The 21,076-nt window shown below is 38.1% G+C and overlaps 1 protein-coding gene across 3 annotated transcripts in view; it reads left to right on the top strand.

The window, feature by feature from the left end:
* Window positions 1–21,076, top strand: part of LOC104607350 (uncharacterized) — a 37,389-nt gene that overhangs the window by 9,961 nt on the left and 6,352 nt on the right. For all 3 annotated transcript variants that reach the window (XM_088886399.1, XM_010272970.3, XM_088886398.1), the window contains 3 exons: window positions 2,149–2,207; window positions 2,370–2,498; window positions 7,677–7,812. In XM_088886399.1, coding sequence (XP_088742525.1) covers window positions 2,149–2,207; window positions 2,370–2,498; window positions 7,677–7,812 — 324 coding nt within the window. The remainder of the gene's footprint in view (window positions 1–2,148; window positions 2,208–2,369; window positions 2,499–7,676; window positions 7,813–21,076) is intronic.

Here is a 21,076-nt window from a genome sequence, read left to right as displayed (position 1 = left end):
TGCCCACTGCTATTACCATTTCCATCAGTTAATTACATGGAATATTCCCATGTGACTGTCATGTACATGTTTATACATCTGTAAAACCCCAACCTACCCTTGTGTTATTTTTAAGATCGTTTTGTCCTTTTTAACTTAATTTTTCTAAAGCACTAACTCCACACGCTTTTCTCAACAAAGGCTGGTAGTGACTCACGCCCTCTATGGAAATGCTAGTGAATTGTCAAATTTTGCTTTACAATGGGTATTTTTTGTAATTTTTGTCATTATTGGTGTTAGGTCATAGAATCTCAAAGGGTAATTTGGTAATTTCATTTTAGTTTGAAGGTAAGTAAAGTAATTCATCAAGAACCAAAAAAGCCAAGATAGAATAGAACTCCTGTAGTCCTGTACAGCAGAGGAAAAACAGTATGCCTAATACAGCTAGTCCCGAATACCCCCCCCGAAAAAAAAAAAAAAGGAAATCAACACATTCCAATTGCCAGCTCTATACCTCTTCTGACTAAACTGTCCCTAGTTAGGATCTTGTCCAGCACTACAGACCAGACAAAAAAAGCTAGATTAGATGATACAGTCCTGATCTTGACAATCTGTTAAAAAAGGATTTCACAAAGAAGGTACCCGATTTCTCAAAGAGCCATATCCTTTATGCAGAAACATATTTAGCCATAAACCCTATTATATAATGTCATATTGAAGTCTTTTATTCCGAAACCTAATTTAGCTGCAAATATCCAACTATCCACCCATTTATCCCTAATCTCAACTTTCCATCTCTTGCTTCCGATACCAAAACCCTAGTTAATCTCTTTCTTGATTCTTATCTGGACCATATACAAACTCAGAAATATTTCTGGACTCTAATCTTGATTGAACATAAAAGTCAAGCAAAATCCATTAAGTCTTCTAGTGGGACAAGGAAGGTGAAGTATAAGAAGGGGAAGAAAGGAGGAAGAGTTTCATTTTTCATTGTTACCTGTTGGAGTTCATGCTCCCATTAGCATCTTTAGATTTATTTTTTGTCTTTTCATTCAGCATAAACTTCTCTTTTGTCTCAGTCAGAATATTTGCCAACTCAATATGAACAAAGCAAAGCATAGTGAAAGACCCAAGGAGGAACTGAAAATAGAAGAGTTGAAGGGAAGAGAGCATAGTAGGACTTGGGTGGAAGTAATAAGAAATGATTTAAGTGCTCATAATTTAACAATGGATATGGCACTGAATAGAACAGAATGGCGAAATAGGATTCATGTAGCCTACCCCATATGGTTGGGACAAGGTTTAGATGATGATGATGATGAGTGGAATAAAGGCAGATTTACCATACAACATAATTGTTTATGTTCTGTCCATCATTGGCTACTCCTCCCAAGATCCCAGATAGCTGGGACCAACATTGGGCAATGGCCTTTTTTTATTGGATTTACAAATATATATATATATATACACACACACACACTGATGAGGGCAGAGTTGCATTGAAGGTACATTTTCCTTTTCTCTCACTGCATTGGAAAGACCTAGATGAAAGCCAAACATGAGCATTGTTTATCAATGGAATACCACTAGTAAGAATGTGACAAAAAATATTGTATTTTTCAGATTTATGATTACAATGTTCCACAGATTGATACTAGGCTAAATCTAACCATAAAAGGGTTTACCAAAAAAAATCTACCATAAAAAGTAATATGAAGGGAAATAGCATTCAGTCAACTATCTCAGACATTCCTTCTAGGGCAGCACTATAGTATTTCACCTGCTAAGGCTATTGTTCCCTTTCAGCAATGTGAAAATCTTCTAAAACAACCATCGGAGTACATCTCCTGAATAGCTAAAATCATCTTAATGTACTTTTAAGTGAAAAATACGTTGTTCCTGATACAAGGTTCCATTTCTTGAGGTTTTTTCTTGATTTGATTCTTAGTTTTTTTTTTTTAATCAATAGATTTGATTCTTAGTTTGTATAGAATATTCTGTAAGTGTATATTCTATTTCTATGTGCCATCCATTACTGTTGAAGAATAATATGCTTATGGCTACTTATTCATCTTATAATTAGTTGCAGTCTTTATTTTACCATCCTTTTTTTTAAGTTAACATTTGATATAAAACTAACCATTATACATCAACATGATGTCAATCCAGGATGACTTTTTACCAAGAACACCAACTCCATTAGAAGACATTTTTAAATCAATCTTCTGGTTAGTGATCTTGTTTCTGACACTAGCTATCAATGATTTGATTAGTTTGTTTACCTTACCTACCTCCATCATTCCTTGTGGTAGTGGAAATCCTTGTCATTTCATCATTTAAAGGAGTAAAGTATTATTATCTCTTAAACCAGGTCTTAATGCTTTGGACAGCTTGCCTTGCTTATTATTTTTTGTTTGCATGAGAGATACCTTCATACCAGAAGGTAGGAAGCTAAGAGATCCAAGAAGACTTTATGCTCCTGGGAGGATGTATCATATAGTAGAAAGAAAATTTTGCAGGTACTATAACTTCTAAGCTTTTGAGTTAATTCTATATGTAGTTACCTGTATGCTCGGGAAATGTCCTTGCCTGGAACCCAGCACTAGATCCTATAATTCTTGAAGCTAAAGATGCAAGTTCATAAATAATTTACTTTAAGATGATCAAGATGCACCTATCATTTCACATTCTATTATTTGTTTTTATTTTGACATGTAAGTGTCATAAGAAACCCCCATAATGCTTATAGGACCATCATGGCAACAACATCACCACAAAAAATACAAATAAAGCATAAAAATAAAAAGAACATTATCATAAAGTAATTAGAAAATTCCTAATGCTCCTCTTGGGTAGAATGTGTAGTGGTCTTATCATATGACTAACAACAAGGCCAAACATGCTTTTCATACCAATGCTTCAAACCTACCACTTAGTGGGTCAGTGGGTTTAACCTAGATATATGTTGTAAAGTTGTGGTGATTGTGAACTCTCTATAAAATCTACAGATTAGATTTTCAGGTGATTTCTGGTCATCTTTCTTGTATTTTCCTTTTAATAATGTAAGAATAGTTTAGTCGAACTAGTTTCAGAGATAGAGAAGAGAGAAAGAGAGAGAAGGAGAAGAAGAATAAGAAGAAGAAAAGAGAAAGAAGTGTCAAACTGAGAAGTCTAAGAGACTCTCCTAGCTGACCATATATTTATTTATCAAAAGCAGTGTACAAAATCAAATATGCCCCTACATAAGTATGGGGCATGTAATTAACATAATATTTAAATAGAAAAGACTGAAATACCCTTCCTTAGCCGACTCTAACACTCCCCCTCAAGTTAGAGTATATATCATATTGTCCCATCTTGTTACATATATAGCTCACTCTTCCCGAACTCAACCCTTTTGTCAACATGTCTGCCCACTAATCACTTGTTCTCACATGCTCTGTACTTATGACACCATGAGGACTTTTTCCCTTACAAAATGGCAATCTACCTCTATGTGCTTAGTTCTCTCATGAAAAACTAGATTGAATGAGATGTGAATTGCAGTTTGGTTGTCATAGTATAGCTTCATGGGTTTGCTTATTGAAAACCCGATTTCTTGCAAAAGATTTTTTAACCACACTAGTGCACATGCAGTGTGCGCCATGGCCTTGTATTCTGCTTTTGCACTACTCCTAGCTACAACAGTCTGCTTCTTGCTCTTCCATGTCATTAGATTTCCTCCAAGAAAGGTGCAATAACCTGTAGTGGATCTTTTGTTCGATACTGAGCCTGCCCAATCTGCATCTATATAACCAATTATTTCAAGACCACCTCCTGGCTTGTACAGTAACCCACGAGTTGGAGCCCCCTTCAAATATTGCATAATTCTAAGAACGACGTCCCAGTGAGGAATTCAAGGGCTTTGCATAAATTGTCTTACCACACTGATAGCAAATGAGATATCAAGTATAGCAAGAAAAATCATCAATGCATAGAATAAAATATTTATAGCCTCCTAACAAGGTAAATGGTAGGGCCCCCACACATTAGAGTGAACAAGTATAGCAAGAAAAATCATCAATGCATAGAATAAGATAAGCCAAGTATAGCAAGAAAAATCATCAATGCATAGAATAAAATAATTATAGCCTCCTAACAAGGTAAATGGTAAGGCCCCCATACATTAGAGTGAACAATGTTAAAAGGAAAAGTATATCTTTTATTACTTGCAAGATAAGAGTTTCTACATTGCTTTCAAAACTTGTAGGACTCACAATGTAAACTTGATAAACTGACTCCTTCAAACAATTAGGAAATAAAAGCTTTAATGAAGAAAAAGAAAGATTACCTAGACGATAGTGACATAACATGACACAAGTAACTAACTATGCCACTATAGATCCAAAAACTGATTTCTAAGGCTGTATTGGGCTCTACTCAGGCATGTCTAAAACATATATCCCATTCGCCACATGGTCACTCCCAACCACGTTTCAAGATTTTGTCTTGAAAAACACAATAAGAAGGGGTAAGATTCCAACCAGCTGGTTGGTAAGGTCTCTTGCTGGTTGTAGCGGAGACTTGGGGATCAAATCCCGCTTGCATCTGGGTTGGGGGATGGGCTATCCCCATTGTAGCCCTTCAAAAGAAATAAAAGAAAAAACATAATAAGAAGCAAAAAAAGGTTACACTGTAGTTCAAAGATTTGGTCAAATTACTAACTGAAAGAAGATTAATATTAAGTTCTGGTACATGAAGTATGGAGGTCAAAGTAAGGGAGTCTAAGGTGAAAGTTGTGGTTGTCCAACATGAGGTTCTGATGTCTCCCTTGCCTATGATAGGGGCAAGAGAACCATCAACAAGGGATATTTTTCGCTGCCAGATAAAAGTTGGTAAGTGGTGAATAAAGTGGAAACACTAATCATATGGTTAGAAGCACCAGAATCTATTAGAATCTATTATCTAAAGGATCCTATGATTACCTGAAGTAGAGGGCATGGTTCACAATAGCACGAATACCTGAGTGAGTATAGACAGAAGTGGAGATATTTTTTGGTGGAGCAGAAGCTAAAGAAGTAGATTCCAGATGATTGATGACATGGCCATACTTCTCATATTCAGCCCTGGCGGCTGCAAGTTGTTCCCCTACAGACTTCTCATCACATTGCCCCTTCTCACTATTAGAGGAGGTGGCTACAATAGCCTAGCCTCCTTTCCCATTCCCACTTTTTTGTCATTATTAATATTCTTAAATCTGGGAGGTAGGAGCTCTGGATGCAACTTCCAACATGTGTCTTTTGTGTGCTTTGTTTCTTGCAGTATTCATACAAAACCTCATTTCCTTCACAATCTGAACTTGTCTCCTACTTTCCTCACTACTGACTATAGCATAAGCCTAAGAAAGGGTCACATCATCTTTAGCTAAGACATTTTGTCTAACTATATCATATTCAGGATTGAGTCAAGTGAGAAACTCAAAAATCCAATTCCTTTCCACCAGTTTCCTATGAGTTTCATCATCTTCTGTGCACCCCCATTGAACTGTCTCCATCAATTCAATTTCCTGCCAAAGAGACTTCAGCATTGAGAAATACACAACTAAGAGCTTCTCCCCCTATCTCAAAATTATTCACATCGTTCTTTAATTTATAGGCCCTAGCAACATTCAACTTCTATGAATAGGTATCTTTAACACTGTCCCATACCTCCTTAGCAATATCTACCCACAAGTAGTGTTGACTGATATGAGGTTGCATAGAGTTCGCTAACCAGCGCAATAGTATAATTTTCATGTATCGACTCTTCATAGGTAGGATCATCATCCTTAGGTTTTGCCTTACTCCCAGTGATATCCCCCCATTTCCCTCTGCTACAGACATGGATTTTTATTGATTGAGACCATGCCAAATAGTTTGTCCCATCTAGCTTCACAGTAGTCATTGCCCCAAACAGTCTCCACAAACCCCCTGACTACATCTAGAGTCTGTAAGATATTTTGTCTCAACTTCAGTTTGTTCCATTGATTAAACGAAAGCAAAAGAAACAAAAATAAGGTACTACTAATCAAAAACCTAAAGTCAAACTTGCTTCTCTGTAGCCAAAAACTAGGGTTTCATAGTACCCAGAAGAATGGGAGAAGGAGAGAACTTATGGCTGCTCCTACCACGGGCTCAGAAGCTTCTCATCCAGAGTCGATCTCCAAATAAGTTAGTAAACTCCCTTTTAAGTCCCAAGCACCAGCTTCAAACTGTCTTTAGAGCCCTTAATTCTCCAGTCAGCTAGGGTTTCTTGGAAAAATCTCCAAGAACTTATCTTGGGCCCTAATCTAAGTGTTAAAATCTTCTCCAGAAATCTCCCCCAACCAGGTAACATCAATTTTCAATTGATCAGCAACTTAATTCTCCATACACATTGTGTATGGGCCTAAAAGGAGAAAATCAAGAAGTGGAAACCTGCTTTGATACCAAGAAGAAATATAATCCAACAGTATCCTGATTGTAAAATAGAAAATAAAGAAAGGAAGAAGGAATAAGAAGTTGTTCAAGAGAAAGAAGAAGAAAAACGAAGAAAAGGGAGGAGAAGAGGGCTTAATCAAACCTCTCTCTCTCTCTATCTATCTCTTAATCACTTATATATGCTGAAACAAAAAAGAAAGGAAAATTACATGGGTGCCCCTAGTTCGGCAGCTAACCCAAGGCAAATAAGAAAATAAAAGTATTGAGGCCCATAAGGGAAGCCCACTACAGTAGAAATAAAGAGACAATAAATAAACAAAACTAAGGCTCACTGGGCCCAATCTCTCTACAATTTCTTAGTTTAGGGGTGAAAGTGAGTATTGCATTTGCATCTATGGAGAAATAGCTGCCATGTAAAGGGAAAGCATTCCTTTCCAGAATAGTAGAATTCACCAAATACCAACTACCAAGTAATAATTATATGTTTAACTGTTCTATCATATTGTCAGTAGGAAGAAGGTTACCTACCTGATCCTTTGAATTAGCTCAAAAATGAGCAATCAATCTATAGAACCATTTACCCGAAAAGTAAATAAATAAACAGCCAATCTACCATCAATTTCCATTCTCAGTACATGTAGTGGAGGTATAAAACTGCCACTCAAACAAGTGTGAGGTCGCAAGTGAAAATTAAAATTCTGTTCCCTTACAGAACTCTTTCTCATGGAGAAGTGCTAGATGTTGGTCAGAAGGTGCCAACTAGCTTGGTCGGTAAGGTCTCTGGCTGGTCATAGCAGAGACATGGGATCAAATACTGCCTTCACCAAGGTTGGGGGTGTCTTGGAGTTCAGGGAGGGCTACCCCATTGTGTAGCCCATTTTCCTTCTCAAAAAAAAAATTAATAATAATAGTGCAAAATATTGGTCAAATTGGTTTTGCTTGTCTGTTTTGTCATATTCACAGTATCTTCCTAGTTCCTACAAGAGATGCTGACCATCTTATAATTGGCTTAATGTATAGTTTTACCATGAAAAATCAACCCATCTAATCTTCTAAACAAGTGGACATGGAAACTTTCATCTTTTAGTTTAGTGTTTATTTCTATTATCAGCATAAATTAGTTCCATATGGCTTTCCTATAGTTATGTGTTATTTATCCATTGTGAACCCTGATGAGTGCTGAAGAAGCCTTCAGTGGTTTGCTAATGCACGAAGGTTCTACTTTTAGTGAAACCATGCTCCTGAATATTTGGCATACAGATGTGGGAGGTTTCCTCCAGAAGTGCGGACTGCCATTCCAGTTGATGGAAGATTTGAGCATATTGTTCTATCAGCCAATGCCACATCAGATCATGCAATTCTTTGGATTGAAAGAGAAGCAGAAAAGGCTTTACAAGTAAGATATAGCTTTGATGTCCTTCTATTTCCATGAGTTTGTCTTGCCACCTTATAGTTCATGAGCTCATTCTAAATACTTCTGTATCCTAGAGGCTAGAGTAATTTCCAAATCTAAACATAGGGCTTTGATATATAGTACTTGTGGCACAACTCTTTAATCCAATGGGAAAGATCTGCATATGGGTTATAGCAGACTCACTAGCTAAACAAGGGGTGCATAGGAATCAGATGTTTTGGGCTAAACTGTAATTTTTTGTTTTGATCTGAGGCTGCATCTCATGCCTCGTTTTGGGAACTCTCTGTGTATCTTTTATATTTCTAATTCTTAATAAAATCACCCATTGTTCATAAAAAAAAGTATGAAGTCTCACAAGTCCTGTTTGAGTTCATGGATGTTCATCATTCCGGACAGTATGAAACATCTGGATTTAGTGAATGGCAGGCACAAAATTACGATGGAAATATTTAGATTAGGAAATTAATTCAACTCACCCCACCTTTTTTTTTTCTTTTGTTCAATAACTCACCCCACCTCCTAAACATGTCTTGAGCCAACAAGCTCACATGCCAACAATTTATGTATAATTCTTTAAATGTTGTAGGCATCAAATTAAAACGTTGAAGATATTGATTCTAAACACATATATCTAATCCCCTTTCACCTACTAAACCCACAAATTCACACCAATAGTTTCTCTCATTTTTTTCCATCTAATTAAAAGCTCAAAAAGAAGGATAACCTAGTTAAGAATGTCACTGATGCGGAGTAAGTACTGAACAATTTTCTCTCCACCACCATCCAAACCTATAAAACAATTATTGAAGGATAAAAGGTGATCAATCAAGAAATAAGAGACTTGGTAAGCTTACTAACCTATGGCCTACGATGTAATTCCATTAGCTGATGAGATTGTGAGATAGGAGAGTGATGAGAACACATCTCGAGGCCCAGTCATATGACCTAAAGCTCTAGAATCTATGACCTATGATGATGGCTTAGGTGACTTGGTAACAAAATAAGCTGCACTTGATTGGGCAAGAATGGCATTATGGGCCTAGAGAAATCTTTATATTCATCTTGAGAGATAGAAACCATGTCACTAAGGCCTCATTCATTTTTCAGTAAAGACAAGCAGGTAAGTTGGTGGGTCCCATGGAAAAAGGAAACCTGTGTTCACCCGCCACTGTAATAGGGCCCACAAAATAAATTTTCTGGATAGTATTGGTTACCTAGGTACACAATACTCTCTTGGAGAGAGGGTAAGTAATACCCACCCACCAAAATCTCAATAATGCTCTTGCCTTGCGCATTACCTGGGTAAGTTATCACACAAACAAACACTGTCTTTTAAAGTACCTAGCCAACATTTCATCGGGAATCACTTTCCCGGGGAAACGTGTTACCCGGGTACTAGAAAATGAACGAGGCCTAAAAGTAGTTGTAGATGCAACTAGGGCAAGCCTAGGATGAGTGGAGAAACTCCTAGGTTCTCCAATTAACACATGATTAGCTCATATAAATGGTTACCATTGACCTCCACATCTTCGCCACAACTTGACTCACTACCACTACCACTTCCACTAACTGGTTTATATAGTTGTCAAGGTGATGCCTAGGTGACAAGGCACCCATGGAGTGTTACCTAACTTAAGTGCCTAGCTGTTTTGTACATGGTGCTATGAAATATTTTATATTCTTTAATTTTTTAGATCGGAATAAATAAAATATACACTATTAATTAAATCCAAGTTCCAAACACTTCAGATGTTATTCCATTAGCTGAAGAGATTGTGAGATAGGAGAGTGATGAGAACACATCTCGAGGCCCAGTCATATGATCTAAAGCTCTAGAATCTATGACCTACGATGATGGCTTAGGTGGCTTGATAACAAAATAAGCTGCACTTGATGGGCAAGAATGACATTATGGGCCTAGAGAAATCTTTATATTCATCTTGAGAGATAGAAGCCATGTCGCTAAGGCCTCGTTCATTTTTCAGTAAAGACAAGCTGATAAGTTGGTGGGTCCCATGGAAAAACGAAACCTGTGTTCACCCGCCACTGTAATGGGGCCCACAAAATAAATTTTCTGGAGAGTATTGGTTACCTAGGCACACGATACTCTCTTGGAGAGAGGGCAAGTAATACCCACCCACCAAAAACTCAATAATGCTCCTTCCTTGCTCATTACCTAGGCAAGTTATCGCACAAATAAACATCGTCTTTTAAAGTACCTGGCCAACATTTCATCGGGAATCACTTTCTCGGGGAAACGTGTTACCCAGGTACCAGAAAATGAACGAGGCCTAAAAATAGAAGTAGATGCAACTAGGGCAAGCCTAGGATGAGTGGAGAAACTCCTAGGTTCTCCAATTAACACATGATTAGTTCATATAAATGGTTACCACTGACCTCCACATCCTTTGCCACAACCTCCCCTTGACTCACTACCACTACCACTTCCATTAACTAGTTGATATAGTTGTCAAGGTGATGCCTAGGTGACAAGGCACCCATGGAGTGTTACCTAACTTAAGTACCTAGCTGTTTTGTACATGGTGCTATGAAATATTTTATATTCTTTAATTTTTTTAGATCGGAATAAATAAAATATACACAGTTAATTAAATCCAAGTTCCAAACACTTCAGATGTAATTCCATTAGGTAAAGAGATTGTGAGATAGGAGAGTGATGAGAACACATCTCGAGGCCCAGTCATATGATCTAAAGCTCTAGAATCTATGACCTACGATGATGGCTTAGGTGGCTTGGTAACAAAATAAGCTGCACTTGATTGGGCAAGAATGGCATTATGGGCCTAGAGAAATCTTTATATTCATCTTGAGAGATAGAAACCATGTCACTAAGGCCTCGTTCATTTTTCAGTAAAGACAAGTAGGTAAGTTGGTGGGTCCCATGGAAAAAGGAAACCTGTGTTCACCCGCCACTGTAATGGGGCCCACAAAATAAATTTTCTGGAGAGTACTGATTACCTAGGCACACGATACTCTCTTGGAGAGAGGGTAAGTAATACCCACCCACCAAAAACTCAATAATGCTCCTGCCTTGCTTATTACGCTGGCAACAAAGCTCTGCTCCATTGAAGGACAGCAAATTGACAGTGTCCACGTCATCCTAGGCAAGTTATCGCACAAACAAACACCGTCTTTTAAAGTACCTGGCCAACATTTCATCGGGAATCACTTTCTTGGGGAAACGTGTTACCCGGGTACCAGAAAATGAATGAGGCCTAAAAGTAGAATAGATGCAACTAGGGCAAGCCTAGGATGAGTGGAGAAACTCCTAGGTTCTCCAATTAACACGTGAATAGCTCATATAAATGGTTACCACTGACCTCCACATCCTTCGCCACAACCTCCCCTTGACTCACTACCACTACCACTTCCATTAACTGGTTGATATAGTTGTCAAGGTGATGCCTAGGTGACAAGGCACCCATGGAGTGTTACCTAACTTAAGTGCCTAGCTGTTTTGTACATGGTGCTATGAAATATTTTATATTCTTTAATTTTTTAGATCGGAATAAATAAAATATACACTATTAGTTAAATTAAATTATTCATTTTGTGGGTTTATATACTAGTTTTTTTTATTATTTTATAAATAAAATAGTCACAACCTCTCCTTGACATGCACGTTTTGTATGCTGTCTTGAACCCTCAAAAACTTCAATCAACACATTGCTAATTCTGGAAATTAAGTTCTAATTGGTTTTGAACTCGCCATCTGGGATTTGCCATCCATCTTGGAAAAATCTTTTGGAAAGGAGAGATGTGAAATTTTGAACCTCCTTAGTCCTTGAGGTGAGAACCTTGGAGCTTTGGGGGTACCACAAATTAAGATTTTTGCTTGGATGTACTCTAGTTTCTTTCCTACTTTCTCAGGATTGGGTCAAATTAACTAGGAACTAGATATTGATTTCAGAGGAGAAAAAGAGAGGAAGAGGAGAGGAGAAGATACGAAGAGAAGAAAAAGATTAGAGAGGCAAAAGTGTTGGCTGGCGGTGCTAGCCTTGTATTTATACTCTAGGGTAGCCAAACATAATAAAATAAAGGGAAAAGACAAAAGTGCCCCTTGTGGCGCATAACAACTTAATTTTACACCACTCCCCCTCAAGTTGGGGCATAGGTATCAATCATCCCCAACTTGTCACAAAGATCATAGTGCTGAAAGTTCAATCCTTTGGTGAGAACATCTGCAAGTTGCTCTTTGGAGTTGATATACCGAGTGCACACTTCTCCATACTCTAGTTTCTCACTAATAAAATGTTTATCCACCTCAATGTGCTTGGTTTTATCATGGAGAACAGGATTGGCTGCAATGTTGATAGCAGCCTTATTATCACAGTTGAGTGACATGGGACCATCAAGAGGAAACCCCATTTCACCTAATAGGTTTCTAATCCACAATACTTCAGCAACTCCATGAGGCATGGCTTTGTACCCTACTTTCTGCACTAGATTTGGCCACCACGCTTCATTTCTTACTTCTCCAAGTAACAAGATTTCCCCCCACAAAGGTACAATAGCCACTTATAGATTTTCTGTCATCTACAGAGCCTACCCAATCATCACCAATGTAAATCTCAACTTTCATACGTCCATGCTTCTTGAAGAAAAGGCCTGTCCCTAGGAATTTCTTCAGGTACCTAAGAACCTGATCTGCTGCTTCTAAGTGGGCTGCTTTGGGAGCATGCATGAACTGACTGAGGACTCCTACAACATATGCAATATCTGGCATGGTCATAGATAAGTATATGAGTCTACCCACAAGTCTTCAGTACTGCTTTGAATCTTTTATGGGCTCATCATTGCAGTCCTCGAGTCTATTATTTACATCAATAGGAATGTCAGCTCGTTTGGCGGTTGGCCCCAAGTTCTCTTGTATCTTTTAAGAGATCTAGAGTATACTTCCTCTGGGAGATGAAGATACCCTGTTGGGAGCGGGCAACTTCAATTCCAAGTAATGTAGGGGTCCTAGATCCTTCACCTCAAATTGAGTGACCAAGAACTTCTTTACCCTCTGAATCTTTGAGACCCAATCACTAGTGATGACTATGTCATCCACATAAACAATCAGGGTTGTTGTTATTTCTTGTTTTTTCTTCACAAAGAGGGTGTGATCAGTCTAACATTGTTTTGAACTCATTTGTTGAGCTTCTTGATGAAATTTGCTAAACCAAGCCCTTGGTGATTGCTTACTTTCTGTTCACTGATCTTGGCACAGAACCCAGGAGGTTGGATCATGTACACCTCCTCCAAAATACCATTCAAAAAGGCATTTTTGATGTCTAATTGGTGGAGTTCCCAATCCACATTTGTTGCTAAAGAGAGAAGAATCTGGATAGAATTCATCTTTGCCATAGGAGCAAATGTCTCTACATAGTCAACTCCATAAACTTGAGTAAAATCCTTTGCCATCAAGCGAGCTTTGTATCTCTTCACTATTCCATCCGCCTTATGTTTCACAGAGAACACCCATTTTCACCCCACAGGTTCCGTTCCCTTAAGAAGATCTACCAACTCCCACGTGCCATTTTATGTAGAGCATTAATTTCTTCCTTCATTGCATCTGTCCACTCAGGAACACATAAGGCCTCTACAACACTCTTAGGAAGAGGGACACTATCAGCGGTAGAAAGAAAAGCACGAAATGAGGGTGAGATGTTTTCAAAAGATAAGAAATGATCCATAGGATGGTGAGTAGTGCATGATCGAACACCCTTCCTTTTTGCAATAGGAAGGTCCAGATCACAAGCTGAAGTGTCAATATCAATAGGTTTAGGAATATCAACTGGAACAATGATACTTCGATGGGTAATGGATCTAACCTCTAAGAGTTTGATGGCATTGGTGGCATAGCTTCAGGTTGCTCCATGGCTATTGAACTCTGTTGGCCTTGGTTCTTGAAGCGTTATTTGTGGAAGACACGAAATGAAGGAGGATCAGGAGGAGAAGGTAATAAAACATGTGTTTGTTTCTGTTTCTTCTCACCTGAACTCTCCCCCTGAGGAGAAAGAAAAAAAATGGAATTTTCTTAAAGAAAGAAACATCCATGGACACAATATTTTTCTGAAATAGGGTCAAAGCAACGATAGCCCTTCTGAGAAAGAGGATAACCAAGAAGAACACAAACAATAGCTTTAGTGTCAAGCTTACCACGAGTAGGGGATAAACCATGAACAAAGCACTGACAACTAAAGACATGCATGGGTATAAGAAATAATGGGGCCTTAGGGAAAAGGAGTTGATGGGGGGAGTTATATCCCAATAACCAAGATGGCAACTTGTTATTAACATAAGAAGCAACCAAGATTGCATCCACCCAAAATCTTTTTGGAACATTTATCTGCAAAAGTAATCCTCGAGCAACTTCTAGAAGGTGACAATTTTTTTCTTTGCAACCCCATTTTGTTGTAGGTTTTAGCATAGGAGCTCTGATGGAGGAAGCCACAGGATGAAAAAAATTCTGTAAGATCACCACGGAAGTATTCTTTTGCATCATCTTTTTGGAACACTTGAAATTCTGTCTGAAATTGTGTATAGACCATGAGCTGAAAATCTCTCACAAGTTTAGGGACTTATTCTCAAGAGTGTATAGGATAAACCCAAGTGTACTCAGAGGCATCATCTATAAAAGAGCTGAAACATTTGTAGCCACTCTTAGTTGGAATATTAATAGGGCCCCACACATTAGAATACACAAGATAAAAGGGAAAATCAGATCTTTTATTATGTAAAGGAAATGAAGTTATACAATGCTTACTCAACTGACATACTTGACACTGAAAATCAAATCACCAACTAACACAGACTTGAATGATTCTAGAAATAAGTATTTCAAGGACTTAAAAGACATGGCCCAAACGGTGGTGCCACAAAATAACTTGACTCTTACTCGACCGACTAACTACAAGACCGACTTTATTTTCAGCGCATAGTGACCGTCAACCATGTTTCCTCTACCAATCGTTCTCCTAGAGGCCAAATCCTGAAAAACACAAGAATGTGGAAAAAAAAGGTTACTAAATAGTTCAAGGAATGGGTAATACTACTAATGGATAACAAATTAATAGGTAACTTTAGGACATGCAAGACATTTGATAAAAAGAGGCCAAACGGTAGAGATATAGATCCTTGATCAGCAATGAAGGAAAACAAGCCATCAACCAATCTCACTTTATCTCTACTAGAGAGAAGGGTGTATGATTGGAAAAGGGTTGACTTACCAGTCATATAGTTTGAAGACCTAATTGATAATCCATGGGAATTCTAGTGTGTCAGTAGATACATGGAGAGTAATGAATTGCCTGAGGAGGAAGCAAAAGAAGTCGAAGATGTGGATCCAGAATTTTGCATGGCGGAGTACTCTACCATACTACTCTAAATGGTCACAGAAGGAGTTAATAATATCCTCCTTGAGATCTAAACTAGGAGGGCAACTTTGAGTAGAACTCATAGTAGAAAAACCATTTTGAGGCTCTTGGGATACTAAGTTAGCTAAGGTAAACTTCTTATTTGTTTTTTTTTTCTGTTCTTGTGTTGATTTCTTGCTCAGTTTTTGAGCTCACTTAGGTTTTCTAGTCAGTTTCCAACAAGTCTTACAAGTATGCATGTATTTCTAGCAATGGGTACACCACAACTTTATCATCCACTCTTTTCTAACCCCCCCACCCTCTTTTTGTTGAACTTGTGTTATTTCACTGCTAGAGCAATAGTCTCTCCTCGAGCATTCTTAGTTGATTTTCTACTTTCCTCAGATTGCACTAGAGCATACATCTCTTGGATAGAAGGGAAGTCCTTACTGTCCAAAATCTGCACTCTGATAGGTTCGTATATGGGATTAAGCCCTAGTAGAAAAGCAAAAACATGTTGATGAGAGACCAACTGTTTATAGGCTTTGGCATCTTTTTCACTTTCCCATTCAATACTTTGGTGCTAATCTAATTCCTTCCAGACTGAAGAAAGAACAGAATAGTAGGCTAATAAACTCCATTCTCCTTGCTTACATGTTGAGGATTCTGCTTGAAGTTGTAGAAACAGTGAGAAGATCTAGCCGCATGGCTATTTTTGTACTTTTACTCTTCTTTGTTGTACAACTATTCTTTGTACTCATTCATAATAAAAAAAATATATATATTCTTTGTACTCTCTTTATTTTGTACACCAAGGGCAGATTTTTCCTTTTACCTTTTTAGTATAAATATAACTTTTAGGGTATCGACTGACACATCGTGTCACACCCACCAAATCTGTTGTCTCTTTCTTTCTCTCTTTCTAAGCTTTCGAGTTGACTCTGACATGGTATCAGAGCAAGGCACGCCCTGATCTACACATAACATCTCATTGATCATCTCTGTTACTACTGGTTCAAGAACTCTCTAACAGTATTTGAGAGGTTCTTGAGTGTCCTTTATTCCTCTTCCTAGATCAGCTACAGATCTGAACTTTACATATCATTTTCCTGGACTGTTGCGCCACCGGATTCACCTTTCTTCTCAGATCTCCTTGTAGAGACATCGGATCAGCCTGAAATCTTAGATCTGGTGTCGCCCAAAGCAGATCTACTGAATGCCTTTGGTTTGGTTTGGATTGGTCTTGATTTTGAGGGGTTTTGATCCACTCTTCAATTCGGCAAAACATTACAGTTACCTTTTTTGGACATCAGCTGAAAGGTATTATCTTTTTCTTCCTCTGGTTTGATTCCTATTGGTTTTATGGAAGTGTGTGTTGTTGCCTTTCATCTCCCAATGGCATAAAAAAGGATGGAGATTCTTCCTATTAAATTCAATGGTACAAACTACGCATTATGGAAGTTTAACTTTCAATTCCATATCGAAGCTAAGGGTCTCTGGGGATATCTAGATGGCTCTGTATCTAAACCTGATGACTTTGATATTAAGGGACTTAATCAGTGGAAGATCGACAACGCAAAAATTGCGTCATGGATTCTAGGTTCAGTTGAAACTGGTATTGCTATTCCTATGAAAGGGTATAGGACAGCCTATGAGATGTACCAGTATCTCAAGAAAGTTTATCAGCAATTGAACACCTCTAGATAGTGCCAGATAGAGGTTGACATCTCATACTATTAGAGAGACACAAAGGTCCAAGAATATTATGTAGGATTCATCAACTTCTAGACAGAATATGAGTTAGTTCACATGGGAATGGATCCTTCAGACTACTATGAAGTACATGAACACTTTGACAGGAGGAAGATTATGCATTTCCTAATGCATTTAAAGCCTGAGTTTGAAGTCATCAGATCTAATATCCCTAGCCGAGGAACACTTCCTAATTTAGATACTATCATTGGGGAAATTTTGAGAGCGGAAACCAGATTGGCTACACCATAGTTTTCAAGGAGCCAAGGCGAGGCTAGGCGACAGGGGGGCGCCTTGTCGCCTAGTCGCCAAGGCGGGTGCCTAGGCATTGACTAGGCAATGGATTTTTTTAAGTGAAAAATACATATCCTAGGTAGTTTCCTAGGTTCCATAACCATATTTCCTTAATAACTATCCATAATTTTCGTAAGAAATTATAAACTTCATGTTTATGTCTAGAAAATCAACATATTTATGAGAAGAAAATGAAGAAAGAAAAGAAATTTCAAAAAATATGGGGATTGAACCCCTATTTTTGTTATAGGAAAAGAAGAAAAGAAAAGGTGGAAGAAGAAGAAGAAGAAGATGTGGAGGAAGAAATGTGTTGATTAACAAAACTTTAAGTTTTCTCCTTATTGGTTCAAATTCTGAAGTCTTTGAGGGTTCAATACAGCAGTTAGCAATGTTTATGTTGATTAAACCCTAACAAATAAGAAAATAATAAAAAGAAATTAGTTTGTAAACACAAAAGATGAATGTTTTTGTTTAATAATGTCTATTTTATAATTATAATCTCAAAAAAGTAACAATATAAAAGTATTTTATAAGACAGCATACAAAACTGCTAGGCGACTGGGTGAGGTGAGCCTCTAAGGGCACCTTGTACAGTGTTATAAGTGTAAGGAGTATGGGCACGTTGTCTCCCATTGTAAGAACACATGCACATATTGCAAGCAAGTCGGCCATATTATTACTAAATGCCCTACTCGGCCTCAAAAAGGTAGTGGATCAAATCAGAAGAAAGGAAGCCACAAAGCCTATCAGACTGCTGTAGATGGTTTAGATGCCTCCTCTATTATTTCTGTAGCTGGCCCAAACATCTCCGGTGGCATGTCTGAAGAATGGATTCGACAGCTCATGTCCTTGGTCATCTCCTCAGCCTTCTCTGCTATTAGTCTGTCTGGTAATTCACTGACCTATTGCCCTTCACCGAACCACCTCTGTTATATTGACTCAAGAGCCTTTAACCATATGACAGGGGGTACTCTTGGTCAATATCCCAAACCCCATATTCCCAGTAAACATATTATCATTGCAAATGGTAAAAAACTGGATATACTTGGCTGCGATGATTTATATTTATCTACTTCTAAGTCATCTCCGTTTCATTTATCCAAAACTATATTTGTACCTAAGCTTACCACCAATCTAATTTCTGTTGTCCAACTTGTAGAAGGAAACAATGTCTCATTCATTTCTGATGGTTGTTTAATACAAGACTGGCAAACTGGGGAGGTGAAGGGGAAGGGCATAGATTGGGAAGACTATTTGCTTTGGAATTTGAGAAGAATACTATTTGCTTTCTACTATTTTTGCCTTTGAATCTTTTAAGCATTTGTGGCATAAACGCCTTGGCCATCCGTTTTCTAAGAAACTTGATCAGTTATTTGCTTCTGGTAGTTTACCTATTTATACTGTTTCCTTTAAGAATGTGAATAAAGATTGCATTTCTTGTGGTTTATGTAAGAGTCATATTTTACCTTTTCCTTCTCACTATGAGCATGCAACAGTTCCTTTTTATTTAATACATAGTGATGTTTGGTCGTCTCTAGTTGTCCCACGGTTGGGATATAAGTACTTTGCAACTTTTATTGATGACTGCACCTATTTCACTTGGGTTTATTTTCTTCGAAAAAAATCTGAAGTGTACATTGTATTTAAACACTTTCACACCTTTGTTACTACCCAATTTGATGCTCGGATGTGTGTTATGATCAGATTCAGGGGGAGAGTACATTGATGGGGACTTCCAAATTTACTTAAAACAACATGGAGTTCAACCCCAAAAATCTTATCCAGGTACCCCACAACAAAACGGGGTAACAAAAAGGAAGAATGGGCATATCTTGAGTGTAGTCAAAACACTTCTACAAGATTTTTATGTACCCTCTTGGTTTTGGGTGGAGGCGGCCAACACTGTTGTGTATCTCATAAATCGTCTTCCGTCATCTGTTTTGAATAACTCTTTTCTTTTTCAGTCTCTCTTTCACAAACCCCCAGATCTATCTATGCTCAGGGTTTTTGGTTGTGCTTGTTTTGTCCACCTTCCACCTCATGAACACACAAAATTTACTACACAAGCAGCTTTGTGTGCCTTTATGGGATACAACTCTGAACATAAAGGGTTCCTTTGCTATGATCATTCGGTTCGTCGTATTAGAATCTCTCATAATGTAGTTTTTCTTGAAAGTAAGTCCTTTTTTGAACATATTATAAAATTCCCAACTCCTTCCATTTCCTTGTTGCACAGTTTTGATTCTATAGGTACCTCAAATATTCCATTGTCACTTCCACAACAACTTCAAACCTACTTCAAGAAGCAGCGACCTTCTTCAGTTTCAATGCCCCCTCTGCTTCGCCATTAGTTGTTGATCCAGTCACTCCAGCTGCCTCAGTAAGTGTACCTGACCTTACCCTGAACCTATTGCACCCACTTTACATTGTTCCTCTAGAATTTCTCGCCCACCTGACCATTATGTTTTCACCAAATCATAGCTCATTTTTTGTTGTTTTATCTACCACAGACATTCCTAGATCTTACCAGCAGGCTGTAGTAGAACTACACTGGAAAGATGCCATGGATTTTGAGATTCGAACCCTTCTTGAGAATGACACCTGGGACTTGGTCAAAGCTTCACTTGAGACATCTCTCATAGGAAGTCAATGGGTCTACTTTGTGAAATTGAAATTTGATGAAAGCCTAGACAGATATAAGGCTAAGTTGGTTGTACAAGGTTACAAAGAAAAATATGGGATAGACTATGAGGAGACATTTGCTCCTGTGGCTAAAATGACCACTGTACGATTTCTGATGGTTGTATCTGTAGCCAAACAATGGACAATCTATCAAATAGATGTCAATAATGCTTTTCTTCATGGGGAGTTGAAAGAGACAATCTATATGAAGCCCCCTCCTGGATATTGTACAGACACACCTTATTTACCGTCTAAAGAAGTCACTTTATGGCCTGAAGCAAGCTCCTAGGGCTTGGTTTGAGAAATTCAGATTTGTCATCACTGATGTTGGCTTTATCTAGAGTTCTTCTGATTATTCTTTATTCATCTTAAGGCGGAAGCAGGGAGTAGCGATTTTACTCCTCTATGTTGATGATATGCTCATTACATGGGATGATACAGAAGGAATTGCTAGGCTACAACAGTTACTTAGTGAGTTCTTTAAGATGAAGGACTTGGGGCCTCTGACATATTTCTTGGGACTTGAAGTTAGCAGAAACTCTTAGGGCTATTTTGTTAACCAACAAAAGTATGTGGTTGATCTCGTTAAACTGGTAATCTAAGTGACTCTAAGATTGTGGACACCCCACTAGAACTGAATTTAAAACTCAACAAAGATGATGGTTCTCTTCTAGAAGGTCGTACCCTTTATCGTCAACTAGTGGGCAATTTAATCTATCTCACCATGACTCGGCCGGATATATCTTATGCAATTCAAATAGTGAGTTAGTCTGTGTCTTCCCCAAGACAACCTCATTTATCTACAGTTCATCGGATCATTAGATATGTGCGAGGCACCCTGTCTCAATAAACAATTGGGTACAGGAAGAGGTCTTTGTGCAAACCAAGTGATGGGGATTAATTTCCTCCATTCTGAGGAGATAGAGAGCTCCAAATTCTTTGAGCAGGGAGTGGCAACCAATCTTCCTCGTTTGAATACCCCTCTCCACCCTCAGTTGACCTCAGGTATTTCTGTTAACTCTGTCAATTCAGTTTTTTCTACTGATGAGTGCTCTATGTTCCTTGTTCCAGATTCCTTTCTCAACCAAGTGTCCAAGGTCCATGGTTAGAAAGCCATAGTGAGGGTACAAGGATAAGGAAGGGGAGGAAGTGGTGGA

Source organism: Nelumbo nucifera, chromosome 4 (genome assembly GCF_055504915.1).
Source record: "Nelumbo nucifera cultivar China Antique chromosome 4, China Antique-T2T, whole genome shotgun sequence".
In the NCBI taxonomy this organism is placed as follows: Eukaryota; Viridiplantae; Streptophyta; class Magnoliopsida; order Proteales; family Nelumbonaceae; genus Nelumbo; species Nelumbo nucifera.
Note: the sequence above shows the minus strand (reverse complement) of the source record. Positions and strands in the feature narration are given on the sequence as shown.